The following is a 27,578-nucleotide window of genomic DNA, read 5'->3' on the forward strand; positions in this document are numbered from 1 at the left end:
AATTACTGTGTCAAGTGCTTCAACTGCAGTATCTCAATATATCTCAATCGTTATAACAAGCCTATGGGATGTCATCATCATTCCCGTTATATAGATGGCACAACAGGGGTCCTGAGGGGTTCCTGTGCTGTCCAATAGGGTAGCCACTAGCCAGGTGTGGCTCTTCAAACTAAAATGAAATACAATTAAAATTTCAGTTCCTCAGTCACACTAGCCACGTATCAAATACTCTATAACCACATGTGACTAGTAGCTACCATTTTGGAGAGTGCAGATATAGAATATTTTCTTCTTGGCAGAAAGTTCTGTGGAGTTAGGGGAACTATCCAGGGTCACACAGTAAGTGGTGACCCTGTCTGAGTGTAAAATCCTTCAACAGCTCCATATTGCTTCTGCAATTACGAGAAAGTTTCAGCCTGCTCTTCACCTTCTTGTACAACCTGGGCCCACACTACTGTTACAGAGTTACTTCTCATTATTTTCTCGCATAATCTCATGGTTCTGTCATAACAAGTTTGCTTACTGCTCTCCAATACCCCTGATATGTCTACTCATAATATTTTTGCTTTCCTCCCGTCTGTCTGCCCAGCTCATTAATTCCTACCTGACCTTTAAGGTTCAAATAGCTTAAGCCTCGAATCAGTGCCTTCTTTCCCGTTCTCACTGCCTCCTCCTGAACCGCTGTTCAGATTCCCCTCCTCATCTCCTGACATGGCAGCCGTGTTCCTACTGCTAATCATACTTGCTGACATTTATTGAGTACCTACTGTGTGCTAGGCACTCTTCTAAGCACTGACTCCTCAACGTAACACTTGAAGTAGATATCACTGCTGTCCCCATTTTACTAGCGGTGTAATTAAAGCACAGAGACGTGAAGGACTTGTCCGAATGATCTCTCTGCTTCTAGTCTTTCCGTAAGCAGTTCACCCTCACACTGTTCCCCTCCACATTTCTAGAACACAGAACGGTTACTTCCCTCCCCTGGCTCCATGGGGAGGGGGCTAGCTTTCCTAGCAGAGCATGCAAAGCCCTTTACATTCAGAACATTTCTAACCTCAAAACCCACCAGTCCCACCCATAGACCACAAACTACTTACAGTTTCTTGAACCTGCCATGTTATTTCTTTCCTCTGGGCTGTACACATGCTGTTCCCACCGCCTGCAGTGTTATCCCAGCTGGCCTGGTGCTGAAGCCATCCACAGCAGTGCATTCTGGACCGTGGGCTCACTCCCTCCTCTAAATGGCCAGCTCTAACTCTCTCCATCAGTGGCTCCCTAAGGAGGGCTGCGTGCTGAGCTCACCACATTAAAATCATTTCTCATTAAGAAATATACTCCCAACATTCAAATTTAATAGGCCAGGGGTGGAGTCTGGGGGGCTTTTTTTTTTTTAAAGAAGCTCCCAGACTATTCTGAAATGAGGCAATTGTAGTTTACACTGGTTTATATCACTCACTCATTTGGTAACTAATCATGCCCTGCCTAGATTTCTTGTGTATGACCACCTTTATCTTTATTTAAGGCTTACTTCCATCCACTCACATTCATCCATTCAGAAATGCTTACTAAGGGCTATCATGTGCCAGGCACTCTCCTATGGGTTGGCGTGAATGAAATGGTACAGTCCCTGCCCACAGACTTTACATCCTGCGGGGTGTGGTAGGCAGAATAATGCCCCCCCCCCCCCCCCCCCCCCCGCCACAAGACGTCTATGTCCTAATCCCCAGAATTTGGAACTGTTACTTTACATGGCAAAAGAGATTTTGCTAATGGGATTAAGTTAAGGATTTTGAGATGGGGGAAATTATTTTGGACTATCCAGGTTCTTAATCACAAAGGTCCTTAGAGGGGAAAAGAGGAAAGCAGCAGAGTCAGTGAGAGAGGAGGAGATGTGGCAACAGAAGCAGAGGTCAGAATAACGTGACTGTTGGCTTTGAAGATGAAGAAAAAGGGCCATGAGTCAAGGCTCGTGGCTGGCTCTAGAAGCTGGAAGAGGCAAGGAAATGGATTTTCCACTCAAGCCTGCCGAAGGAGGGCAGCCCTGCCATCCCCTTAATTTTAGCCCAGGGAGACCCATTTTTGGACTCCTGGCCTATAGAACTATAAGATAATGTGTGTTGTTGTAAGCCATTAAATTTGTGGTAATTTGCTATAGCAGCAAAAGAAAACCAATAGGAGGGAGATTGGCTCCATATTTTGTACAGTATGTCATGGGCCTCCCCAGCTAGATCAGAACTACTTGACGGCTCTGGATTATGTTTGGTTTTCCCTCCCAGCTCCCAGCAGGAAGCTGGGCCCACGTGGAAGCTCCATATGCTCCTGCTCTAGCTTCCAGTCTCTATTTTAGAATGGTCTGATTCTGGGGGCAGGGGTGATGTTTGGTAAGTATTTGAGGTGGGGGGCTGAGGCCTATGGAGATGAAAGGAAAGAGGAGCTGTGAGTGAGGGTAAGGCGTTTGGGGGTAGAGGGTGCTGGGTGCAGGCGTTCTCAAACTTCAGCGTGAAGAATCTTCTGAGATGTGCATAAAGATGTCTGGGGATGGAACCTGGTTGAGAGACGCAGGGTGGAAGGAATCTTATTCACTGTCTACTTTCGTTTTTCTTAATTTTTACATCTTTATTTGTAATGAGATATTTGAATCAAAATTTAAACTAGAATGTGCCTCATTCAGAGATTAAATTTTAAAAGTAATCACCGCAGCTGGCTTATACATGTATACAAATACATGTATATTTCCGAGCCCCGCCAAGGCCCAAGTGTCCTCATACGATTGGTGTGAGGATGAGCGCCGGGACCTGCCTTTTTTACAGGCATCCCCAAACGATGAGGCGGCCCAAGGACCTCGCCGGGCAAAGGCTTGGCCAAACCGTGCGGCCGGCTCCGGGCGCGGGCGGCCTCCGGCCGGGGAGGGCGCTGTGCCGGCGGCGCGGGGGGCGGGCCGGGGGCGGAGCGCGGGGCGGCCGGCGGCTCCGGCTCCCGGCTCCGGGCCCTGCACCTGTGACTCCCAGCCGCTCTCGCCCTCCGGCCCGGCGCTCGCAGCCCCATGGCCCCGTCCCGCATGCAGCTCGGCCTCCGCGCCGTCTACTCCGGCCTCAGCTCCGTGGCCGGCTTCTCCATCTTCCTCGTCTGGACGGTGGTCTACAGGCAGCCGGGGACTGCGGCCATGGGGGGGCTCGCAGGTACCCCGGGGCGCGCGGGGGCGCTGGGGCCCGGCTCCGGGCGCGCGGCGGCGGGGAGGCGCTGGCAGCCGCTCCGGGAGCCTCCTCGCGGGCGGCGCTTTCCCAGGGAGCGGGGGAGGGGGGTGTTTACCCAAAAACATCCGTTGGCCACGCAGGCCCCGCGCGGGCCCGGGCTCCTGGGCATTCCCCGGGTGCCTCCGGGACCCGATGCTGCCCGAACCCCGGCGCGTTCCCGGGGCGCCGACGTCCCGCCTCTGCCGTCGGCACAGCCCGCCGCGCCGCCCTGGTTAGCGCGGCGGCCCCTCCGCCGGTGACAGTTGCCCCAGGACAGCGTCCTCCCTGCGCGCCCGCTTCTCTCGTCCCCCCCCCCCCCCTTCACACTGCTGGGTGTGAAGACCCCGCAAACACACACACACTTGTTCTGGGGGATCCCTGCCCCTCCAGCGCCCCTTCCCTGGGGGCTGGGGGAGGGCAGAGAAGGAGTAAGTGGAAAGGGGGAGGCGGGTTCCTGGGGAAGCCCATGTGCCTCCTGCCAGTGTGGACCCCACCCCAGCACAGGCCTCAGCGGAGATCTGGAGGACCATCCTAGGGATCTCACAGGAACTGGACATTTTCTTTCTACCACGTTGGTGTCCCTTTGCCACCCCTCTGCTTTGGCTCCCCTGCCAACGTCTGCTAAACCCCACTGGCCGCCCTTCCTGTGTCTCGAGGGAAGGGGAGGCAAGTGCTCCTGTGAGAACGTCAGTGCGCTGGTGGAGGCCCCATGCTCACCAGTTCTTGGCACTTGCTGTGCGCCTTTGGGAACACAATTAACCTCTCATGTTGTAGAATTGGTGTGAAGACAAAACATTATTTCTACTTGCTAACATTTTTTTTCTATTATTTTCTGTGTGTCAGGCACTGTTCAACAATCTGCTTCTATCCTCTCATTCAATTCTTACATCAGTTATATGAAGTAGGCATTATTATTGTGCCCATTTTACAGATAAGGCTTAAACTGAGGCTTAGAGTAAATAAGTAGCTTGTACAGAGTTACACAGCTACATGAAATAATATGTGTGGGAAAAGCACTTTGGAAAAAATACATGTTAGGATAATACTTTTACATGTGATGGTCTTATTCCATTACTAAAATCCTCCTGCCCAGAGAGCCCTAAATGGACTAACTAAAAAATAATTCAATTTACTTGTTGCCCCCGAGCTTACTGAGTGCCACCCCTGGGTAGAGAAGGAAGGAGGGGGCGGTTTCTGCCTCATGAGAGGGGCAGAGGTGACCACAGCCCACACAAGGCCCAGCAGAGCACTGGGGGCACCAAGGAAGGGTGGTGGGCACCCTGGCTGAGCTGCTCTCGTGCCTGTGGGTTCCTGTCCTCCCTGGGGGCAGCCAGCCCACCTCTGCTCAGGGATCTCCAGACCCTGGTCCTTCCCCTCTAAACCCCACCCCCTCCCATGATTCTCTTGGTTATCTTCTCCTTGCAGTCTTTCTGTTTCCTGTCAGTCCTGCTGCTCTCCCCATGGGAAGGTGGTGTCTTCAGGCAAGGCCCTGTGGCTGCCCTGATGAGACCTGAGACGAGGGCGCTGGTTGGGGGTGAGGAGGGAGGCCACCCCTGGGATCAGAACTGGGTGTGTCAGAGGGCGGCCTGGGGGAGGTGAGCCCTACCTAGCCGTGTGGCCTCCTGGGTGTCAGTTTCCTCATCTGTATGGAGTGGGAGGAGATGCTGCTGAAAGAGACGACCCCTGAGACCCCCCTCCAGGTCTGAAACGTTGCCATGTCTGTCCTCTCTGAACCTGTCGTCTCACAGCTGCCTGTTGGAGTGGAAGAAGGCCCTCTGGCTTGTGCTCCAGGGAGTCCCAGGGTTTCCCTCTGACCCACACTCTGCCCTCTGTCCCTCCTCGCGGGCCTCCCTCGGCCTCTGAGGCAGACCAGCTGTGGAGCTGCCTGCAGAGAGGGGCGCTAGGGTAGCAACCAGCTGGAGCAGGGTGCTGGTGCCTCCCTGACAGTGACCTTCAACACCCAGGAGGTGGCCATCGAAGAGCCAAAGCTGCTTGGTGGTGGCGCTGGCGGTGGCGGCCGTGGTGTGGCGGGTGGGGGAGGAGTTGCAGGCCAAGGCCACTCACCCCCTCCACCCTGAATGGGTTCCCAGGAAGTCTGTACCCAGTCAGCCTTCTTCCCCTTTTAGGGGTGAAGGGTCAGCGGATTTACTGACTTGTGAGCATCCCACTTCTGACTTGGCATTTTCCAGCCCAGAAACTGCTGAGTCACCAGTGGGCAGCCCCAGCATGCTCCTTCTCTCTGTACCAGGCAGGGGCTGGTAGGGGGGAGCTGGTCTCTGGAGCAGGGGCAGCCGTGCAGCCCCTGGGATAGGTGGGAAGAGTGTTCATGGGTGGAGACCTGTGAACTTCTGGTGGGCGTCTGGGAAGAAGTGGCTCAGAGGAAGGGCAGTTGCAGAAGAAATGGTTTTGCTGTGGGAACCCTGGGGAAACCCACAGGCTCTTGCTCTGGGTCTGAAAGACCAAGGAAAGAGAAAAAGAACAGGAAAGTTGCATGCAAATAGCTCCGTGGTCTTCCCTCATGAGCCGAGGGTAGGCAGGAGGCGTGCTGGGGTGCTGGGGCTTTCTTTCCCCCGGGCAGGGGTGCAGGGACACGGCGGGGCCCTGGCCCAGGCTCCCGCTCATCTGTGTTGCCCTCTCAGCTCCCCTGGGCTCCTCCTGTTGCCTCAGCTCCAACCCAGCTGCTGGAGGTACACTCGCTGACCAACCATGTGCTTTCCTTTCCCTTAGCCTGCCAGCTGTGAGCCTGGGGTGGAGTGGGGGCCCTGCCCTCCTTGGGTGGAGTGATGGGTGGGGGCTGGCATGGGTGTGCAGCGAGTGGGCCTGGGAACTGTCCATTCTGCCCTGAATTGTGCAGACCAGGCTTCCTGGAGACCCAGAGTGTCCTAGGGAAGCGTGCAGGGCTGAGCGACAGCTGCCTCCTGTCTGAGGTGTGGGAGGGGACCAGTGGGGGGACCAGTGAAGGGGGCTCCCTTCGCTGACCACCTTGAGTGGAGTTGGTGGAGGAGGTCCCTCTTCCTAGGACGGTGGTGGGAGCCAGGGTGGGCAGGAATGGGCCTGCTTCTAGACTTGGCTTGTGTTTATCTGGAGGCGAGGCCTGAGTGCAGGGGAAGTGAGCGGTGGGTAAGGTTGTGTCAGCTTATTAACAAAGAACCAGGACCTGGAACACCCAAGATGGCCATCTTCCCTTTCCTCCGGCTCAGCCCCTTTTGGTGCGTGGGGGTATGTAGAGGTGGGTTTTTTGGGGGAACCACTGGAGCCTGGCCAGTGGACTAAGGGACGGCATCTCCACAGGCCCCTATTTCAGCATTGCCTAACCCAGAAATTGCTGAGTCACAGAGGAATTGCTTTGACCTCATTTTCCTCCTGAGCTGGCTTCCAGAATCTTTGAGTGGTAAAGGGTATCAGAGCTCATCTACTCCAACCCCCCCATGGCATATCGAGGGGACAGAGGGCGAGTGGAGCTGCCCCAGACAGGTGCCATCTGATTGTTCGTTGAATGCACTCAGTGCCAATGAGCCTCTTTCCCTTTAAGGGGTCCGTTAAGGAACCAAACAGCTTCCCCAAATGAACACTTAGGATGCAAGAGAGAGGATTGGGAAAGACTTCTGGGAAAGGTGGCTGGCACACATCCCCATCACATAAGAAGGAAGCTGGAGCTGTGGGATTGTTATTCTGTCCATTCTGGCCTGCTCCAGTGATGGAGAGATGCTTGTCCTGGCTCACCCTGATCTCAGCGGGGGAGAGATCCACCCCCTTGCAGAAAGTCATGGGTGGGCAGGGGCAGAGCTGGGAAAGTGTGGGTCAGACAGTGGGAGGGAAGCTGCGGGGGCTGGCGGGCCTGTGCCCTCACAAGGGTGGAACCCTGTGGTCACCAGGTTTCCAGGCTGGCGGCAGCTTTGGGCTCACCTGTTTTCAGACGTGGAAGCACCAGGGCTCTGAGAGGTCACGAGCGGCCCAGCAGTGCCAGGCCCCACGCTTCCTGGCTTGAAGTCCCTGGGTTTCTGTCCCTTGCCAGGCCATATGAATTGTGACAGCTTCTGAGCTGGTAACCAGAGCATAGCCCTGTGATGAGGCTCCGCTCTGCCTTGTTTTTTCCGCCTGACTTAAAAAAAATTATGAAATAGTTTGGGCATGTAAAAAAGGATAGACACCTTAACGAACTCCTTGTACTCACCACCCAGCCTAAGACATAAAACATCGTAGCCTTGGTCAGAGCCCTCACCCCACCTCTCCCTGTCAGCCTGCCTGCCTTCTCCTGCTTGCCAAAGATAACCATTCTTCCCGAGCAGATGTCTATCTTTCCTGTGCACGTTTGGTACTCTGCTTGTAGTGCATGCGCCTTCCTTTTCGAAAAGTCTCCTGACTCTAGGATCCAGCTGCCCGTGTGGCCCACACACGGGCCGAGAGCTTGCAGCTGGCCTGCCCCTTTCCTCATTCCTCCCTTGCAGAGACCCTGGGGCCCTGCTCCAGACCCTTGCCAGTGGGCTTGATAGTTGTTCCATTCTTCTGTCTGGGCCGGCAGGCACAGCCTGGCACAGAGGGTACTCATTGTATTGGTTGAGTGGCAGGCGGCGTCATGGGGGACGTGCCCAGCCAGGCCCAAAGGGCAGGCCTAGGGAAGGCTGGGGGTGTCTGGCCTGCCCTTTCAGCAAACTGGAGGGAGTGACATGGAGTCTGGGCAAGAGCAAGAAGAAGGCCACTTGGGTACCGGGTGGCCCAGGGGTTCTCACTGCTGGGCCTCCTCATCCCGCAAGACCAACGCCTGGAGTCTGGGAAGAGCCCGCGCGCGGCCCAGGAGCTCAGCCACGGGCCTTGAGATGAGGAGGTTGTGGCCTCTGAGGGCCTGGTAGAGCAGGAACAGGATAGGGGAGCCGCTTTCCACGCCTGTGGCCCTCAGGGCTGGTCCAGCGCAAAGCAGGCTGGACTGCAGGGTTCTCCAACTTTCTGATGTCAGGACCTGGTTACACTCCTGAAAAGTAGTGAAACTTCAAGGAAATTTTGTTGATGTGGGTTATATCTATTGATACGTACCGTACTAGAAATGAAAACTGAGGACATTTTTAAGCTCTTAAGGTATTTTTAAGTCTTAAAGTAATATTAAAAATAACTGCATTAACATCAGTAACATTTTTTTGTGAGAAATATTCATGTTTTCCAAAACCGAAAAATGACGGAGAATGGCCTGCTTTTATATTTTTGCAATTCTCTTTAATATCTGCTTGATAGAAAGCAGCTAGATTCTCTTATCTGCTTTTCTGTTCAAATCCTTGTGATACCCCAGGCCATGCAGCTTCTGGAAAACACTCCACAGTCATGAGAGAAGGAGGGTGAAAAGGCCAACATTATCTTAGTATTATTATGCAAATAAGTCTGGCCTAGCGGACCTAAAGGGCCTGGGGGTCCCGGGGTCACTGGGTGAGGAGGAGGGGGGAGCTGCAGCATCGTTGGCTGACCGAGTCTGTCCCGGCAGGTGTGCTGGCGCTGTGGGTCCTGGTGACGCACGTGATGTACATGCAGGATTACTGGAGGACCTGGCTCAAGGGGCTGCGTGGCTTCTTCTTCGTGGGCATCCTCTTCTCGGCCCTCTCCGTCGCCACCTTCTGCACCTTCCTTGTGCTGGCCATCACCCAACACCAGAGTGAGGGCCGGGCCAGGAGCGAGGGCGTGGGAGGGCCGCAGGAGCAGACCCGTGATTCCTGTCCTGCTTCCAAAGCTTATGTCCAACGGACTGGGCAGATCCCTTAACTTCCCCGTGCCGGGATTTTCTCGTTGTTAAAGTGGGCAGAATGAGAGTATCCACGCCCTGGGGTTGGAAGGGCTAATGCGTGGGCGGTGGTGCGCATGGTGGATGCTGCAGATCCGCCCCTGGGAGTGGGTTATTAGCCGCACCGTTTAGTTTCTCCGCCCAGCTCTGGGGTGGGAGCGCCCCCTGGTGGCTGAAACCAGCAAGTAGCCAAAGGCCCTTCCTGCCGGGGAATCTGATACTGAAGCAGGCTGGAAATGGCCGAGAGTAAAAGTCGCAAAAGCAGAGCAGATGATATAGACCTGTGATTGCTCAGCCCTGCCCTTTCCTGCTCCTCACTGCCTCCTGCCTGCACATCCTGAATGCTCTACCATGGTCCATCTCTCCATGGGATTGGTTCAGCCTCTCTTGGAAGTCATGGAGTGGGGTGGCCCTGGGTTTGTGGCATGGTGGCTGGGGTCAAGTGGCTGTTGGGTTCCTCTCCCTGCAGGCCTCACAGACCCCAACAGCTACTACCTCTCCTGCGTCTGGAGCTTCATTTCCTTCAAGTGGGCCTTCCTGCTCAGCCTCTACGCCCACCGCTACCGGGCTGACTTTGCCGACATCAGCATCCTCAGCGATTTCTGACGCAGGGGGTGAGGTCTCTGCACCCTTGGGGTCCTCAGGACCTGGACTCAGCCTCTGAGACATCGGGTGGGCCTGCCCCACCCCTTAGGGACCCCAGAACTGCAGCAGAAAATACACAGCAGAAGGACTACAGCCTCCCCGGAAGCTGTCCTGTCCCCTTTGGGGGAGACCCGGGTGCAGTGGAAAGGGGTCCTGCCGTGTTGCTCCTCATTGGCCTGGCTGGAGGGCAGCTTTAGACCTTTGCAAATGGATCTATTTTCTTAGCACTCAGTGAGGAATCTGTCAGTAGGGCCAGGGCAAGCTTGGGCCTTGACCTATACTTGGGGGCAGGGAGCAGTGGGCGGCAGCTTGGTCCCTGCTGCCCCAGGTGCTCTCCCCCAGGCTGGGGTGGGAACCTGGGGAGGTCAGATCAAGTAAGCGGTAGGGACCTCTCAACCCCCACCCAGCACCCCCATCCTGTTGTCCCCCGAGGGTCAGGTAGCTTAACTCATTGGTCCCAGGATGGCAACGTTTGGCTCTTCCCAAGGCCTGGAGACTTGAGCAGAAAGCTCAGTGTCCCTCTTCCTACCCCGTTCCACCCAGGGCCAGTCTGCAGTGAGTGTGCCAGACTGTCACCTCCTTCACCACACCCCAAATCCTCCCTCCCACATGCACCACACACCCCGGAGCAGGGCTCCCCAGAGGAGGCCAGACTAAGGGTCTTGGGGAAGGTGCTCCTGCCCCCAGAAGGGCTTTGGGGAACTGGGCGGCACGGCATAGGCTGGAAGGACCCCTCCAGCCTGAGCCAGTGCACCCCCAGCTCTCCATTTCCACTCCGCCTCCTCACACCCACCCCTCGTGGCTCCCAGATCCCCCCAGGCCAGGAGACACCTTCCCCAATCCCGCCCCATTCATGCCCCTGCACTAGAGCTGTTATCTTTTATAATCTCCCTTCTGAAGGAACAAAATCTGCTTTCCTGCCTGTCCCCTGGCCTGCTCTTCTGACTCAGGAGGGAAGGGGCTCTTGTGACATCTGTCCCCATGTTAGGTTGCCATTTTGCACAGTCTACTCCTTTCCCACCTGACATGTCCTGCCCCTCAGCTCTTTGCCTTATCTGTGTCACTGTCACTTTAGCAGAAATACAGCGGCCATTTGTATCAGAGAGCCTCTGGTCGTTTCTTGTGGGGTGGGACCTTGGAGGGGTGGGCTGTGGGCAGGAAGGGTGGTGGGTGGTCTCTGGTTGTCTCATTATGCCATTTCCTTCACTCACAGTGTGCCCTGGCGGGCAGGGGGAGGTCAGTGTCTCGGGCTGGAGGCCGTCTCCCTCTGGTCCCTCTTGGTGTGGGGGAACCCACCAGCTCAGCTCTCCTCCTTGGGCTCTCTCAGCACCCCCCCAGACAGGGTGAGGATGCCCATGAGCACAGCCTCAGCAGCCCCTGTGGGATTCAGTGCCTGTCACTCACGAGGCCAGGACAGAGGGGAAGGGGATGAACCTGCTCCCCTTCGTATTGTCCCAGGCTGTGAGGGCTTGGGACCAGGTCTGAGGTAACAAGGCGGCTACTCCCACTGGCTGGAGCGGCCTGGCCGACTCAGAACCGTAAAGACAGGCACCGGCAGCCCTGGCACCTTCGTCTCTGCTGAGACTGGATGAGCTTGTCTGGGCCTGTTGCCTCGCCCATTCTCTCTTCTAGGCTCCATATGTGCTTAAGAAGTCACGGTGCATTAAAACAGGAAGGGACTATAAACAGTGTCTATTTCTGGAGTTTCTAACCAATCAACAGAGGCCCCCAGGAGGTGAGCTGACTTACCTGAGCTCCCAGCAGGGACCTGAACCCGGGTAGGTCTGATTCATGACTGGGGATGCCTTAGTGAGCCAGGTCTGAGTATCTGTATCCCCCACCCCCTCAACGGGCCCTCTGTCTATGGACTCAGCCCAAAGCTGCCACCTCTGTTACCCCAAGGTGAGGCAGGCGGGGACAGCCAGGGTGTGTTCAGAATGGATGCTTCCTGCCAGGCAGCTGCCACAGAAGGGCCAGGAGCTGGAGGGGGCCTGCCCACCCCGACCCTGCCCAACCTGGTTCCTTCTCCTCCACATCAAATCAGACGCACGCTGTGCTGTGCAGCTGTGGGCCCACTGCATACCCCTCATCCCCAGGAGGCCCTTTCACACACACCTTTAAAGCAAATAAAACATTTATTGTTCAGATTTTTTTTCTGTTTTTTTCCTTTTTTACAAAAACATGCATACATACACAGGGTATGGTGGTCCGGGGAAGACGCGCACGCTCGCACACACACTCTCTCTCTCTCTCACACACAAATACTTTCCTTCTTGGCCCCAGGCCTGGACCCCAGAAGCCTTGAAGACTGTCAGGGCGGCCTCCCCTCCCCCATGTCTTGCAACCACTCTCCCACCCCCTTAGCTCTCAGCCAAGCTAGTCCTATGTGGGGCAAGAGTCAGAGCGTGGGTGGGGGGACCCCAAAAATAAAGAAGGCTCATGGCGGGGGCAGTGACCGAGGGATCCCTGGGGTCGTGCTGTGCTTCTGAGGGGAGATGAAGGGTTTGGCACCATCGGATCAGGAAGCACAGAGCTCCAAGAGCACCTGTTCGCTGCCCCAGGGCACTGAGATGGTCGACGGAGGGTGGCCTGTGGCAGGAGCAGGGACCAGACAGGAGGCCTGGCTGCCCATGACTGCTCTCGGAGGGAGCTTTGTCTCACTGCCCAGTGGTGGTGGGGGGAAGCTTCCAGAGTCATCTGAGGAAGTGGGCGAGAGGAGGGACTCCCCCCAACCCAGTGCAGCCCTCAGATCCTAAGAAGGGCCACCCTGGCTGAGGCCATGTTCACATTTCTGTGTGGAGCCTGGGGCTGTGTGCAAAGACTGGGGTCTACAGAGCCAAGAATAGTGGTTATGGGTGGGCCCGACTGGGCCAGTCCTCCTCTGCGCAGTCCTGAGGAATGGGGGCCCAGCCAGGAGCCTGGACCCCAGATGGCTCGACTCTGTTCTTGGGCGAGCCCTACTGGGGCCTGGCTGGCTGCCCGGCCTGCCTCCTCTCGGGGTCCTCTTTGGTCCCTATCCTAGACCCAGGGCCTTCTCAGGAGAGGCTCCTTGGGGTGACTGCCAAGGGGCTGTTCTCTGGCCCCAACTACCTGCCCGAAGGATCTCTGAAGACCCTGGGAATGAGCACTGTTGCCAGAGGTTAGCAGAGAACCAGGTCCAAAGGGCAGAGTGGGCAGGCAGATCCGTTCCGAGGCCTTAGAGATTCATAGGTTCTTCCTCCTCCACCAGCTGCTTTGAGGGCCTGCCAGGAGGGACAAGGGGGAGGATGCGAGGGCCAGGGACTGCAAGAAGGGCCTTCGCCCAGCTTCCTAGGAAGCCTGAGAAGGCTGGGGTACCTGTGCCGGGATCTGGGGTCCTCAAATTGGGAGGGTCCGAGGGGTGGGGAGGCCATCGGCCAGGCGTCTGGCCTTACCTCTCTTCAGCCAGGATGCCCACAGAGAGGGATGCCAGTGCGGTCACTGCCTCCACTTCTTCTGCATCGGCTCCTGGCAGCCTGGGCACCCAGGAGTCGGGACAGGAGGCCAGGCGCTGCATGCAGCCCCAGTATTTACCTGGGGCAAGAAGCCGAGTCAGAAGGGGTTGGAAAACAAGCTGCTTCACTCTGCCCCCACCACGCATCCTGGCCTGATACTGAGGCTGCACATCTCAGGCCAAGAGCCCGAGAGCAGCAGGCATGTTCTCAGTTTGAGATCAGCTCTCTCTCACCTGCCTCCCCCCCTCAACACAACAGCTTCCCCAACTTGGCCCCCTGGAAGCCCTGACAGAATGAGCAGAGCAGATGCAGTGTGGCTGTCAGGGGGCCCAGCCGGTGCCCAAGCCATTCTCCCACCACTTTGGCTGAAAGGCCACTTTCCCCTGGATGGCGTGTGTATCAGAGTGACCTCACAGGTCCCCGGCCTCCTGGAACACATGGTCCCACTCATCTGCAGCCCCCAGCACTGCTCAGCCCCGCACACAGGACAGGGGCGTGTGGGAGGTGGGAAGGACACAGCGCCGGGAGAGCTTACCGTCACCACGGCTGCTCTGCTTGGCCGTCAGCAGGCCACTTACCCACCCTGGGCTTCCACTGCCCGACCTAGACCATGGCCATGGCCATACTGCCTACTGTGGTGAGAAAACACATCCATGGCACACACCCAGCCCAGAGCCCGGCCCATGTGAGGGTTCCATTCAAAATGCAGCAGCATGTTGACTGGCATGCACGCTTCCCCTGCTGAGCCCTGGATGTGGGGAAATCTCTATTTTATTCATGTTTGTATCCCTAGCATAGCTCCTCGGTCTTTACATAAAGTGCTCCATAGATGCTGAGTTGAAGTTGAAAATTTAAAGTGCTTTCCAAGTGTGGGGTTATTCTAAGACCCAGACCGTAAAGCAGGCAGAGCTCTCAAGACCCCGCAGCCAGGACTGCGGGTCAAGGTGGGAACCAGTCAGTCCCTTTGGCCAACAAGGTCTGAGCATTGCTGTTGGCCTGGCCCTGGCCTGGGGCTGTGGCTGGAGATGGGAAGCCAGTCCTGCCTTGAGGAGGCCACCATCTGGTATTCCCATGGGGTCCATCTGGAGAGCTCCGAGGGTATCCACTCATGGGGGCTGTCCCACCATTACTGCTGGGGTGATTTACAGGAAGCCAACTCCAGACCAGCAATAGAGCCTCTGGCCTGCCTGGCGTTGGAAGCCCAAGGGCCCTGGACACTGGGGGCAAGACCCCCGAGTCTCCCCAGTCTAGGGTCAGGGGGTGTCCTCTCTCCACACTCACTGTGCACCCGGATCACAGCTTCCAGAGAACGGATGGCGTTGAGGTTGGGTTTCTGTTTCCAGCCTTCTTCTGAGAGGGGATCCACCTACAGAAGAAAACAGTACCTCAGCCAGCAGTCTTCAGGGACCCACAGGCCCAGCTCTCTCCCACCACAAGGGCCCTGGCTTTCCGGGCACAAACAGGCATGTATTCCTGGCTCCGCCTTGGCCAGGAGATGCTGGCCCAAGAGCTGACCTGAGGAAGGCATCCATTCTCTCCCTCTCCTTCCAGGCCTGGCCACCCCCACCCTATTTTCGAGCCCTCAGGGAGACGCCCCATCTGCCTGCTCTTTGGGGCAGTCCTGGGAGAACCGGGCTCCCTGTTCCCCAGAGGCATGGATGGGGGGCAGGCAGCTCACCTTGTTGCCCAGAAGAGCAGCCACACAGGCCTCGGAGGCGTCACAGATGGCGGTGAGGTCATGGCCGCCCTCCAAGGCCAGCACCACGGCACCTCCTGCCAAGCTCATCAGCTGCTGCGTCATGTACCCAAAACCTAGACGGGTGGGTGGGGAGGCATGGGGGGCGGGGTGGAGGAGAGGTGGACCTGCCCTACCTCTCTACCTCTGTTAATTCCCTGCTCACTTCCTCCTTACAAATAATGACTCAGATGTATAAATTGCTGCTTTCCAGGTGCGTTCACATGGAACCCCATGTAAAAACTATTAGTATGCCTCACTCAAGGCTCAGAGCGGTGGAGGAACTTGCCCAAGGCCCCACAGCTGGTAAGTGACAGGGCTAGGCCTTGAACCCAGGGCATCGACTCCAGCCTGCGTGTTTTTCACTGGGCTACACTGTCTTACCTTTCTGTTCTCCAGGCCCCACGGCCCACTGAGTGGGCTCCCTGCTCTGAGAACACTGCTCCTCCCTGATCTCCCTCAGAAGAAGCTGCCCGCCCAGCAGCCAAGAATGACACAATCCGGGGAGGAAGTCCTCTGGCTGAGCTTCCTGTCTATAGGACTTAAGTCCCCAGGGTGTGACTTAAGCCTTCCATGGTGAACTGACTGGTCACCTGGTCAGAGAAAGGGCCCTGGGCTGTGCCTGGCTAGGAGAGCCCAGGGGATTCCAGCCACAGGACTGGACAAGAACATAGCACTGCCATACCCCAGTCCGCACACTCACAGCCTGGGCCGGCCACTGCCCTTGACTCAGACCATCCTCCCTGCCCAGACTGGCCCTCATTCTCTACACCACTCCCTGGGCTGGGCCCTCCTTACATTTGGCGGAAACATGGTAGCCACCCAGCGGGGCGGGGTGACCCTCGGCAGCATCAAACCCAGCTGACACCAGGACCAGGTCTGGAGAGAACTCTCGGGCAACAGGCATCACGACGATCCTGTGAGGGTACGGGGAGAGGGGGCTCACCACACCTGCAGGGGGCCGGGGGCAGAGGAGGGGCCAGCCCTCCCCCGCCAATGTTACTGTGAGGCACCCCATCTCCCAGCAGGATTAGGGGATCCCTCCGACTTCCTTGACCTTGCTGGCTGTCCACGTCCTTGCACAGCCCAAGGACTCAGCCGCCCAGGGCTCTTAACTGGCGAGAGGCAGGAAGGAGCCAAGGATGGGGCAACAGAGGCAATGAAAGGAGTGAATGTGCATGTATGTTTGTGGGGCACAGGAGGCAGGGCCACAGGAGGGGCGGGTCACTAAGCCCTGGGGACTGGAAACGCTCTGTATGTAGCTGCCACTCATTTCGGACTACGTGCACCACCCCTCACCACTCTCCTGAGAGCTGACCAGGGCGACTAGACCCTCTGAGGTCCTGGGCCACCCAGATCCATTCTCTCATCCTCTGCCCCTGCCAGCTCCCCACAGCTGCCTCCCGCCATCCTTGGCCCAACTCTGGGGTCCACTTTGGTGTCTTTCAAGTCCTGAGCTCTGGGCACGCAGACACCAGGAACTCCAGTCCAGGGCTCCTACAGAATTAGCTCTCACGGAGAATATCTCCAGAAAAGCACTTGGAGACCTACTTCCAGGGTTCTTTTTTCCCAAATGGTGTTCGGGGACCCCAGAGTGAAATCCGTAAGGGCTCCTGCCAGAGCCCAAAGCCCCTCTTCTAGAATGACTTTTCCTCAGCAACCCCTCCCCCCCTCCATGGACATCACCTGCTCTCGCTCTTTCTCCACAGCTTTTTTAAGTTTCTCATCTCTTGTGAAAAGCCCACCTCCTCCAGGCAGCCTTGTTTGACTCAATGAGGCAGCTCTGCTCAGTCCACCCTGCCCATCTGCCAGTGCTCAGTTCAGCAGAGGCTCTTGGTAATGCGTGACTTTATAAAGCATCCTTTGACTTTTTCATTCTGTGCTTCCTGACTTCCCATCAGGACTGCAGGCCCAGATGGCAGTCACAGTGCCTTTCCTTTTGTTTGTCTCAGTCCATAAGGCCAAGCCCGGGGCTCACTTATAATGTCTAGTCGTTGGATGACAGGCTGACAAGCCAGCTGATCACCTCCAACGTGGTGCTGCTGGGAAAGGGGCAGGAGAGAGTGGCCTTGCTGGGCCAGGCCTTCTCTGGCCCCCAGAACACTTACCTGAAGGCGGCCAGGTACTCAGGATCCCCCATTGGGGGGTCCAGACCTCCGGCCCAGGCCACGTTGACATTGAAGCCCTCACCGCTGCCAGCTCCCACCTGGAAAACAGGAAGCAGGAGAGACATGAGGAGAGCAGTCCCAGGAGAGGAAGCCCAGGATGTCAGTGCAGCAAGACCAGCTCATCCAGCCTCTTCACTTGCAGGTGGAGAACTGAGGATCAGAGAGGCTAAATGATCTGCCCAGGATCACACAGCTAGCTGTGACAGAGGCAGAGGAAGGGCAGCGAGGGAGAGTCAATGGGGCTGGAAGGGATGGACTGGACATGGGGTTACCTCATCCACAGCCCCACTGCCTGGGAAGAAGTTGCCGTCGTCATGGCGATGCAGGGAGATGTAGAGCACGCTGGGGTCCTGGTAGAAGGTTTGCTGGGTGCCGTTGCCGTGGTGAACATCCTGTGCAGGGAGATAGATGGGCAGTGGGTCAGGGAAGGTCTGAAAGCAGAGAGATGGAGACCGGGACTGGTGGGAAGGGTTTGAGGTCGGTGACCATTGTGAAGGTGAGGACCCTAGACTTGGAGTCAGGAAACTAGAGCTAAACTGTTGAGTGGCCCCAAGAAATCCACTGGCCCACTCTGAGCCTCAGTCTCCCCACATATGTATAGATATGTACATAACATGCTGGATGGGAGTGGCTATCATATGAGACCCCGAAGGGGAGGAGGCGTGCCATGGGCAGGACAGCCAGCCGGAGAGAGTAAGCACGCAGGATGGCTTCTCGGTAGGAGAGGGAAGAGTCCTGGCTCACAGGTGTCAGGAACCCTCGCCTCTGTGTCTTGCCCAAGGTCACAGAGTGACGCAGGACATCAGAGACCAAGCTCCATTACAGAGGGGCAGGTACGTGAGCCCCAGTGCCGCCCCTCCTGGGAAGAGCTATCGCCCTACACTTGGTGACCCCCAGACTGTGTACAGGCGCTAGAGTGGAAAGTGCCTCCACCTTCCTCAGCTTCTGAGTGGGAATCACAGATGTCAGCACAGAGTGGTACAGCTTAGTTGTTAGATGCATGTACCGGCCTGGGTTCGAATCCTAGTCTCAGGGCTTACGAGCTGTGTGGCTGTGTGAAAGTTACTTAGCCTCTCTGTGCTCACTTTCCTCAGCTGTAAACTAGGTTATTGTCAGGATTAAATACATCATATGTAAAACCATCAGTGTCTGCATGCGATTAGTGGTGTGCTGATGTTATCTGCTATTATTGGTATTATCGCTACCTGTAGGGGAAATGCAGAAATGATGAGATCTGCAGAAAGATGCCAATAGAGGACAAAAAACAACACTCAAGTGGCTCCTCCCACTGTGGGAGGTTGTTATGGACCAGGGCCTTCCCATGCACCACCTCCTCTGGGCCTCCCAACAGCCTTGTGATGTGGGTGTTACTATCACCCGCATTTTACACAGGGGAAACTGAGGCTGGGAAGACTAAGCAGAACTAGGCCATAAAGCCACGTCTTCTGACGCCGGTGTCAGGGCTCTTCCCACAGGGCTCGTGGATCTGAAGGGGCTAGGAAGAGGGACCTACCCAGTCCACAATGAGGATCTTGCTGGCCTTGCCCTGTTGTTGCAGCTGTCGGCAGGCGATGGCCACTGAGTTGAAGAAGCAGAAGCCCCTGGGAGGAGGGGAGAGAGGTCCTGCCAGCCCGTCCCCTCCCCGCGCCTCCACCTCTCCAGCCTCTTCTCTCCCCTGGCCCCTGGCTGGCCCAGCCTCAGAAGGCTCAGGGCAAGGAGGGGGAATGTTCTAATGGGAAGGCCCTAGGGGCCTGCCCCTCCCCCCACCCAGGCCTTACATGGCAGTGGAATGGTCTGCATGGTGTCCTGGAGGCCGAACCACAGCAAAACCGTTCTAGAAACAGAAAGAATGCTTGTCAACCAAATGGCCAGCCCTCTGACCCACATCTCCATGAACCTCCCCCCAGCCCCAGGCTCCTGCCTCGAGAAGGAGCCACAGAGAACAGCTGCCATTGTGTTGGACTGCGGCTGGGCCGGATCTGAGGTGCCTGGGTGCTCGGCCCGCAGGCTGGGCATCCTCTGCTCTTAGACTGGATTTGAAGACAAACCCCCCACTGCGGTGCGTCCTGGCTGCTGTCACTTTGTAATAACAACAGCTACTGTGTGTTTGGCCCAAACTACAAGCCTGGCACTATGCTAAGCACTTTATAACCACTGGACTTCCTCCTCACCACCTGTCTTGGAGGTAAATGTTATCCAACCCTCATATCTCCATCAAATAAACAGTATCATTAGCTCTAGTTTACGGACAAGGGGAAATCTGGAGCTTTGGTGGATTAAGCAACTTGTGCAGTTGCTTGGTTGTAAATGTAAAAATGGTGGGGCCAGGATTTTAAACCCAGGGCTCTGCCCTTAACTGCAAAGCCCCACCGAGAAGCTACAATACGGAGGACACCGCAACGGCCTTGGGCTATGAGCTCCTAAACAATGGGTATGTGGACCTCAGGACAAGCCCCGTCAGGTGCCCAGGCCAGAGCAAACGAACACGGGCACCAAACTAATCTATGTTACCTCAGCACTGCAAAGAATCAATGTGCCAATGCATGGAGGCCCAGAGACACCCTGTGACTTGCCTACAGTCACACAGCAGGTCTGTGTTAAATGATCCTGGATGATCACGACCCTGTGGGTCTTAGAGAGCAAAAGTCCAGGGTCACAGTGGCTTGACTCTCACCGAGTAACATGAGCCAAGGGTTCAAATCTCATCTTGTCGCCAAAGCTCTCGGTTTCCCTTCTAAAACTTTGCGGTGATATACAAGAGGAATGAGATGCCTGGGGTTCTGGGTCCGGCCTTCCCTGCTGCCCCATCCTGCTGCCTCCTCCATGGCTTGCCCATCTTCAATCCAAACCTCCTACCTTTAGTTCGCGGGAAGCCACTTTGAAGGCAAGGTCAGTGACGCTGCCGGCGGCCCAACGGGCTGCATTGGAGGAGTGCAGCTCATTCCAGATGGTGTCAGTATCCACCTGTGGGGGCCAGAGTCAGGGCCCGCATCATCCAAGGCTTCCCACAGGAGCCAGGGCCCATGGGGTGGTGCCCATCCCACGGCCAAGACCCCAGGGGCAGGGAGCTGGGCAGACAGTGCTGCCTCCCCAGTGCCCCACCGCCCAAAGGCAAGGCCTCCTGTGTCCCCCAATCCCAGCATGACTTCTCCTTCCCAGCTTCAGTCCACATCACTGGCCTGTTTCTGGCCAGCACTCTGCAGGCAGCATCGTGCCTGCCTCCCCGGTCAGAGGAGGGGGCATGGCGTTACCTGGGCGGGACTTGGGGTTTGGGCCGGGAGGGGGTTTTAAGCCCCAGCTGACTCTGCTCAGGCCCTGCGGGACGGTCGGAGCTCGAGGGGCCGTCTGCACCACTGTCTTCCACTCAGGGCCCCTAGCCCAGGCTGGGGGGCCCCCCAAACCCAGTCCCTGGGCCTCAAGGCTAGGGAGGGGCCGGGGGGCATGATGGGGAGATGGGGAGGGCGAGGCGGACCAAGAGAGGCGAGGAAGGCAGAGAGAGTCGCAAGAGGCTGGAGAAAGAGAGAGAGAGAGAGACAGAGAGGGAGAGGTGGGAGGAGAAAACAGAAGCAACAATAGTTGGAAAAATCAGAAAGTGGCAAGAAATGGGAAGTCGTGAATGGGGCGCTGACTGGCTCCCAACAGCCCCCCAGCTACAGCTCCCATTTCCCTCCAGAACTGGGCCTCCAGCCCTGCCTCCACACACCTGGCTGGGAAACCACTGCGGGGGCCTTTCCAGGAGAGGAGAGCACTGCCAGAGGAGGCAGGAAGCCCCCAAGCAGGGTGAGGAGGGAGGGAGGAAAGCTGGGGAATGGGAGGGAAGTGCCTGCGTCACCAAGGACACTGGAGGCACCCCCACTGACCCGGCTCAGGCACCCCGACTCTGCCCGGAGGCGGCAGCGTGGAATGGCCCATGTGACCACCGGGATCTTACGACAGGAGATGACCCTGAGCCCCCATCTTGGCCCTGCTCTTGAGCCTCACTCAACATTTACCAAACACCTTCTAAGTGCGAGACACAGGGCTCCTCATTCAGGAGACACTGATGGGTCAAGGACACACCTGTCCACAAGGAGCTTCTAGCCAGCAGAGGGGCATTAGGGGACAGTCCCTCGCCCGCAGGCTCTGGCAGAAGCACAAGAACAAGCTGGCAGGGGCTGGGCCTGGGAGAACGGAAGGGAGGAGATCCGAGAGCCCATGGCAATGCCTGCTCGAGACCCCCGGGCACACTTACCCCAACCCCACCACAGGGCAGCATCACAAACATCCGCTGTGCCAGGAGCCCTGCGGGGAGAGGCCCAGTGAGTGTGAGCTGAGCCCTCTCAGGCCCCTGCCTGGCGGGAGCAGGGAGGCCCTGCAGGGAGGGCCAGGGCGGGCACGCAGGGCGGGGTGGGGCTGGGCAGCAGGGGCCTAGGAGAGGATTGGGGATGTCCGGAATGCTGGAGGGACAGGCTGGGCAGAGCTGGGACACAAGCGCACAGGGAGTGGGCGGACTGGGTGAGCCTGGGGAGGTGTGGTGGGGGGCCCCAGACGCCATTGGGCCCCTACCTGCCAGCTTCCCGTTGTCCAGTTTGAGGCGGCTGAGCGGGTTGGTGCCATAGAGGAGCACGTGCCGCTCGGAATGCACAGACTGCAGCTCCTCCAGGGAGGCCTTCCGGCCCCGGAGACACTGGGGAAGGCCCACAGAGCTCAGCCCCCGCTCAGCCCCTTGCCTGCACGACCGCCACCCGCCTGGCCCCTCATCTGCTGGCTCCAGGGCCTCCCACCCCCTCCCTGCCCTCACTCTCCCCTCTTCCGATTCCCGATTTCGAAGCCCACACCCTGCCTCCTCACCTCACACTGGCTCCGCAGCCCCCGCTCCTGCAGCCGGGACCAGATGCTCTGGATGCGGCCAGCATGCTCTGGGTGCCTGCTGTTGTCTCCGCAGGAACACTGGTGCTTCAGCATTACGGAGTCATAGACCAGCCCTGCCGGGAGCAGGGGTCAGGGCCCAGATCGCAGATGGATCTCCTCCACCCTTCCCCTCTGGGCCATGGGCTGCAGACGGAGCACATGCCAGTACCCCACAGCCAGCGCCCACATGGAGCCAGGCCCGGCAACCCCCCTACACCCGCACAGTCCCGCATACCCCATCGTGCCCCTTCACACCCGTACGCACACCCCCAGCCACTTACCCAGGCAGCCTCAGGCACCTCACACACACCCCAACACAGCCCCAGACAACACGACTGCCACATGGCCACTGCCTTCCCAACACATTGACCTCCTCACGAGGCCCAATACGTCTACCATGACCTCAAGAGCTCAGAGCCTAACAAAGGGAGGCCTGCTGTCAGGGTCTCACCCTGGATGTAACAACCCAATTAGGCTAGCAAGGGGGAGTGAGAGGAGAAAGAATCCCTCAGAAACTCCCAAACTGGGCGCTGGCAAGTCCACAGTGACACTGGGCCCCATGCGACAAGACAGACGCAGTTTTGGGGAAGTGACTGTTTCAGCCTGACCAGCGGGACGCCCAGAGGAGGGCCCTGCATTCTGCCGGAGGGAGGGTCCCTTTCAGCGCGTCTTGGATATGGGGATCTTCAAAACCCTCACACCATTTGACCCAGGGAGGCCACTCCTTAAGTGACCCTTGGGAAGCAATCCCAGTGATGAGTGAAGATTTATGTACAATAAAAATCCAAATGAGGGAAAACGAGCAATCATCTGACTGCCCAACCAAGAAGAAATCTTTAAGTAAAAATAAAATACCATGATGAAATACTATAAAAATCTCATTTTTAAAGATTAATTACATCACCATGTGTTCATAATATGTTCACTGAATCAGGCAGGGGACAAAACGTAGTCCACGTGTTTAGGGAATTCGTACGTGTACCTATGTCTAGAACAAAGACTGATGAAAGAGAGCAGCATTTGATAGCAGCTGCCTCTGGGTGGTGAGATACTGGTTGGTGATTTTTATGATATTCTTATGCTTTTCTGTATTTTTCAAAACTTCTAAAATGCTTTTGAGTTCTTTTGACAACAGAACAAAAATAATAAACATCATTTTTGAAAGGCTGAACTAGCTGTCAAGAGAGCCAAATTCTTTGCCTGGCCCCATGCCAGCTTGCTATGTGACCAGGAGCTTGTCGCCTTAGATTTCCTGAGCCTGGGTCTCCTCACCTGTGAAATGAGAATCATCACCTGCTTCATGGGACGCTGTGTGGATCTAACAAGACCAAGAGAGTGCTCTGTGGCTCGAAAAAATGTCCTGACACCGTGACACAGACCTGGACACATGCCCCGAGCCTCCGTGTGCCCCCAGCCCCATCATCCCACCCGATGCTTGTCTGGTTCTTACCTGTGGTGAAGGGCAGGGTCCTGGCGGGGGTCTCTGAGCTGGGCAGGACGCGGGCCTGGCTGGCAGGCTCTGGGGTTGGCAGTGAGGCAGGCGCAGCTGGGGACGACTGAGCCCTGGACAGGGGCCGGTGACTGCCCTGGGCCAGGGGAAGCAGCACAGAGTCCCCAGTGCTGCCCCGGGGGAGCCGCCCAGCCAGTCGCTGATGGTCCCAGAGGAACACCTGAGGGACACAGGGGCCCTCAGTCCCCAGGTGCTCAGGATCCTCTGCCCTCTGCTTCTGCCCAAGGTCTTGGGAACCTCTAGGCAGGCCCCTCTTTGGAGAGATTCCAGGATGCATCTAGCCTTGCCTCCCAGCAGGACTCTGGCCTTTGACTATCTGAGCCCCTTGTCCCACCAGCTCCCCCAAGGTCTGCACCCCAGACTGACCACCCCATTCCACCAGAGCTCCCTGGGCCCACGGGACTCCAAAGCCAGAACCCAGGTGAAGGGCCTCGAGCCCAGCTCTGACCAGGGTCTCCTCGTCTCCAAGGACTATTGGACTGCCCAAGGACATGGGGACCTGGGGGAGCCACTGCACATGGGTCGTCTGCTACCACATGTTATGGGCTGAAATGCGTCCCCCTCCCACTTCATATTGATGAAGGAAATCCTAACCTCCAGTACCTCAGCATGTGACCCTATTTGAAGATAGGGTCTTTATAGAGGTAACCAAGTTAAAATGAGGTCATGAGGGTGAGCCTTAATGCAATACAACTCTTGTCCTTATAAAAAAGGGGAAATGTGAACACAGATGTGGACAAAAGGAAGACAGGTGAAGACACACGGAGAAGGCGGCCATCTACAAGCCAAGGAGAGAGCCTGGAACAGCTCCTTCCCTCACAGCCCTCAGAAGGAACCAACCCTGACAACACCTAGACTTCAGACTTCTAGCCTCCACAGCTGTGAGACAAGTTTCTGTCGTTTCAGCCGCCTAGTCTGTGGTGCTTGTCACAGCAGCCCTAACGAATCAATTCCCATGGCCTGACTCACACGCGGAGAGCGCTCCGAGGGAACGTGGTTCTGCTCCACTTCCTGCCCTCACCACCTGCCTGGAGACAGCACAGCCACTCACAGAGCAGAAGTACTAGGACAGACATGTGTGTGGCCCTGTGAAAGGCCAGCCTCACTGCTGGACAATGGACGTGGCTTCACCCCGAGGCTGGCAGGCTGCTGGAATGCACATGTATGTGTGAGCGTGTGCATGTATGCATGCACCTACGTGTGGATCTAGAAGGCAACCATGGGTCTCAAAGCTGTCCCCTGTACTGATAGCCTATCTCCCTCCTCTCCATTTGCGCCAGGCCCCACAGTCTCCTGACCATGCCTTCCAAGAGACACCTGGGCACTGCCATACCTGTTGGTGCTGCTGGAGAGGAACAGGGCCCCTGGCCTCATGGTGCCCATGGCTCGACTCCCTGTGTTCCAGGCCGTCATCCCCCACCGGCCCCACTCCCCCACCATCCGTCTCTAGGTCCTCAGCCGAGGGAATCTGCCGCAGTCGGGGCTTCTCACTCTTGGCTGGCCTCTGGGGAGGGGAGATGCCCGCTGAGAAGCCATGCTGGTGTGCAGGCTGTGGGCTGGGACATGTGGGCTTGGCGGGGTGGCCGCTCATCTTGGTGGGACTCCAGTGGCCATGCAGCTCTTGGCCTCCAGGAGCCACACCCTCTCTCTAGCCCTCTAGGTCCCTGCCCGTCCTAAGCCTCCTTTCTTCTTTCGGTCCCCAGGGCCCCAGTTCCGCAGCTCCTCCCCACCTCCTTCCCCCGTTCTCCTCACCTTGGTCAGCTGGATGTGAGGTTTGAGTCGCTCCAGGCGGGGCTGCAGGGGGCCCAGCGGTGGGGGGGCGGTGGCGCTTGGGGGCAGGGGCTCTGAGCGGGTCCGGCTCAGCGGCCTGTGGAGGCCTGACCCGGAGAGCCGTTCGGTGGTCAGGAAGGACTGGGCAAAGTGGAAGGGCAGGGGCCCAAGCCCGGGCACTGGAAAGAATGGTCGGTGGGGCATAAGGAAGGAACCAGAGGGAGGAATGAGAGGAAGCAGGGGCGTGGGGTGGGGGGCAGGGACTCAGCAGGGAGATGCACTGGATGGGGGGCTGCAGAGGGAGGGGGCAGGAAGCACGGGACCCTTCCCAAGTTGGACCCTCAGCAGGAGGCAGGGTCCAACTCCTCCCCTGGAGAAGCAGTGGGACTCACCAGTCAGCAGGGGTGCGTGAGGGGCTGAGGGATCCAGGAGGAGAATGGGCTGCAGGCGAGAGGGCAAGGGGCCCCCAGCCTCAGGCTCCAGGCCATGGGGCAGGAAGAGGGGAGCATGGGGGCTCCCCAGGACTGGCCCCCGAGGGCCCAGAGTTAGATGGGTCCTGTGGTCACCATCCGCCTGGGGGAGAGGTGGGGAGAAGTCACAGGGGAGAAGATTCGGGCAGAGAGAACATGAAGGTGATGGGGTGAGGCTGTAGGAGAAGAGGGCAAAAGAAGCCGGGAGCTCGGAGTGGGGGAGGGCGCCTCAGCCACTCACCCTGGCAGGGGCGGGCAGCCCCAGCGTGATTGCGGGCAGCAAGGACACTGTCGGCAAGGCGAACGGGGCCACAGAGGTCTCCTGCAGCCGCAGCCGCTGGCCCAAGAGCGCCTGCCATGGGGAGCAGGGCAGGGTCACTGGTCCCAGACCTCTCCCCTGGGCATGCCTTCCCCGGAACACCCAGGAGGCTCAGGCGGGCGCGGTTCAGACCCTGTGGCCCCGCCTGCTCAGGGCCGCTTGCTGAGAAGAAGGCTGAGCCTCAGCACTGCCCTGGAGAGCCCAGCCGGCAGGCCTTACCTCTGTGCCCAGGCCGGGGCCGGGGCCATGCTCGCTGTCATTGGGGGAGCTGCACCCCGAGGCTGGCGTGCTGCTGCTACTCGGGGAGGAGTCTGAGGGTGGGGAGAGGGAAGCTCAGTCAGAGCCCAGGCTCCTGTCCAGACACCCAGGAACAAACCCCTTCCCCATGGGTGGCCTCTGCTTCCTGCTTTCTTCCCAGAAAGGCAGGGAGAAGGCAGGCCACCACTAGACTCCAGTGCCTTCTGACACTTTTTTTTAAGGTGTCCCTTCTGCGCAGACATCAGCTCAGCCAACAGAGCAGTGGCTGGCTTTCAGCTCCAATTTGTCCCTCTGGTGAGTGCGGAGGACACACCCTGTGCAACCACACACGCAGCCCTGCAGGGGACCCCTGTCTGGGTGGGACCTGACGCAAAGAGACCACACCAGCCACACCAGCCACCCCTCGCCACCCCGCTGGCCCTCACCACCGAGGGTCTCTGCAGGCCGGCGCCGGAGACTGGGCGGGGCGCTCTCCTTTCTGAGCAGCGGATTCTTCCTCCGCTCCAGTGACTTCTTGGGCTTGTAGCGCAGCTTCAGGTTGGGCTCCGAGACTACGAGAGCACCCGTGTTACTGGGCCCCACAGCCACCTTCCTCCTTTCTGCCCATTAGCCCTCTTTCCCTGTCATCACTGAGTTAAGGCAAGAGAAGGCAGTGCCAGAGAGAAAACCAGAAAACTGCCCATGTGCTGACTTTCCCCCTCCTAGCCCGGCCCTCCCTCTCCTCCGCACTCCTGACCCCGGCCAAGGCCCTTCCCCTTAACTCCCCGGGAGGTCCCCACCTGCCTGTGCCACTCACCTGTCTTACGCAGAGGGAAGTGTTCTGGGGGGTCACTGGGCAGGCTGGGAACGGGAGGCAGAAAGCTGCTGAGCATGGAGCGGGCGGCACCTTCCGTCTCCAAGGGCTCAAGAGTTCTGTGGAGTGAGTGCCAAGGCTGCTTCAGTGGGGTGGGGATGCCCAGAGACCTGGCAGCCATCTCATTCCGCACAGGCTCCTTCCCAAGCAGGGGCCCTGGGACCTGCTAGGGGAGTCGGCAGTGCACAGGCCTGGCAGTAGGGGGCCATCTCCAGGTGGCAGCATTGGGTCACTCATCCTACCAGCAGCCCACAATACAGACCTCTGATATGGGCATAGGAGCCAGGGTCCCAGGCTTGGGTGAGGCCCAGAGACACTGGGGACTCTGTCTCCTGTGGGAGGACCCTGATCTAGGAATCAGGATACTTTTGTGCTTAGAGTAAGACAAAGAGAGAAGGGACTCACATGCAGAAGAAGAAAGCCAGTGTGATGTGTATGTGTGCGTGTGTAGGAAGGAAGGGCCTCAGGTAGGGTGGGGAGAGAGTTAAAG

General features: G+C 57.7%; 2 protein-coding genes across 32 annotated transcripts in view; one reads left to right on the plus strand and one right to left on the minus strand.

The window, feature by feature from the left end:
- Positions 1-2,933: 2,933 nt before the first annotated feature.
- On the plus strand, positions 2,934-10,745 carry SLC48A1 (solute carrier family 48 member 1). Its single transcript, XM_023643449.2, has 3 exons — positions 2,934-3,179; positions 8,704-8,871; positions 9,467-10,745. The coding sequence occupies exons 1-3, from the start codon at positions 3,044-3,046 to the stop codon at positions 9,601-9,603; spliced, it is 441 nt and encodes a 146-aa protein (XP_023499217.1). The 5' UTR covers positions 2,934-3,043; the 3' UTR covers positions 9,604-10,745.
- A 1,013-nt stretch (positions 10,746-11,758) lies between these two features.
- The window catches only part of HDAC7 (histone deacetylase 7), a 35,633-nt gene continuing 19,813 nt past the window's right edge, over positions 11,759-27,578 (minus strand). For 9 of the 31 annotated variants that reach the window (XM_023643443.2, XM_070270194.1, XM_005611111.4 and 6 more), the window contains 21 exons: positions 27,032-27,147; positions 26,661-26,786; positions 26,197-26,288; positions 25,900-26,010; positions 25,581-25,761; positions 25,171-25,367; positions 24,752-24,922; positions 23,359-23,578; positions 21,849-21,982; positions 21,564-21,684; positions 21,250-21,299; positions 19,875-19,982; positions 18,797-18,852; positions 18,532-18,619; positions 17,291-17,410; positions 16,959-17,056; positions 15,649-15,767; positions 14,794-14,927; positions 14,397-14,481; positions 13,056-13,194; positions 11,759-12,884 (listed from right to left, as the gene is read on the minus strand). In XM_023643443.2, the coding sequence (XP_023499211.2) occupies positions 12,839-12,884; positions 13,056-13,194; positions 14,397-14,481; positions 14,794-14,927; positions 15,649-15,767; positions 16,959-17,056; positions 17,291-17,410; positions 18,532-18,619; positions 18,797-18,852; positions 19,875-19,982; positions 21,250-21,299; positions 21,564-21,684; positions 21,849-21,982; positions 23,359-23,578; positions 24,752-24,922; positions 25,171-25,367; positions 25,581-25,761; positions 25,900-26,010; positions 26,197-26,288; positions 26,661-26,786; positions 27,032-27,147 (2,512 nt within the window). In that variant the 3' untranslated portion in view covers positions 11,759-12,838. The remainder of the gene's footprint in view (positions 12,885-13,055; positions 13,195-14,396; positions 14,482-14,793; positions 14,928-15,648; positions 15,768-16,958; positions 17,057-17,290; positions 17,411-18,531; positions 18,620-18,796; positions 18,853-19,874; positions 19,983-21,249; positions 21,300-21,563; positions 21,685-21,848; positions 21,983-23,358; positions 23,579-24,751; positions 24,923-25,170; positions 25,368-25,580; positions 25,762-25,899; positions 26,011-26,196; positions 26,289-26,660; positions 26,787-27,031; positions 27,148-27,578) is intronic. The other 22 variants (XM_070270199.1, XM_070270203.1, XM_070270202.1 and 19 more) reach the window with 5 other exon arrangements.

The sequence above is a fragment of the Equus caballus genome, chromosome 6 (assembly GCF_041296265.1).
Source record: "Equus caballus isolate H_3958 breed thoroughbred chromosome 6, TB-T2T, whole genome shotgun sequence".
Lineage (NCBI taxonomy): Eukaryota > Metazoa > Chordata > Mammalia > Perissodactyla > Equidae > Equus > Equus caballus.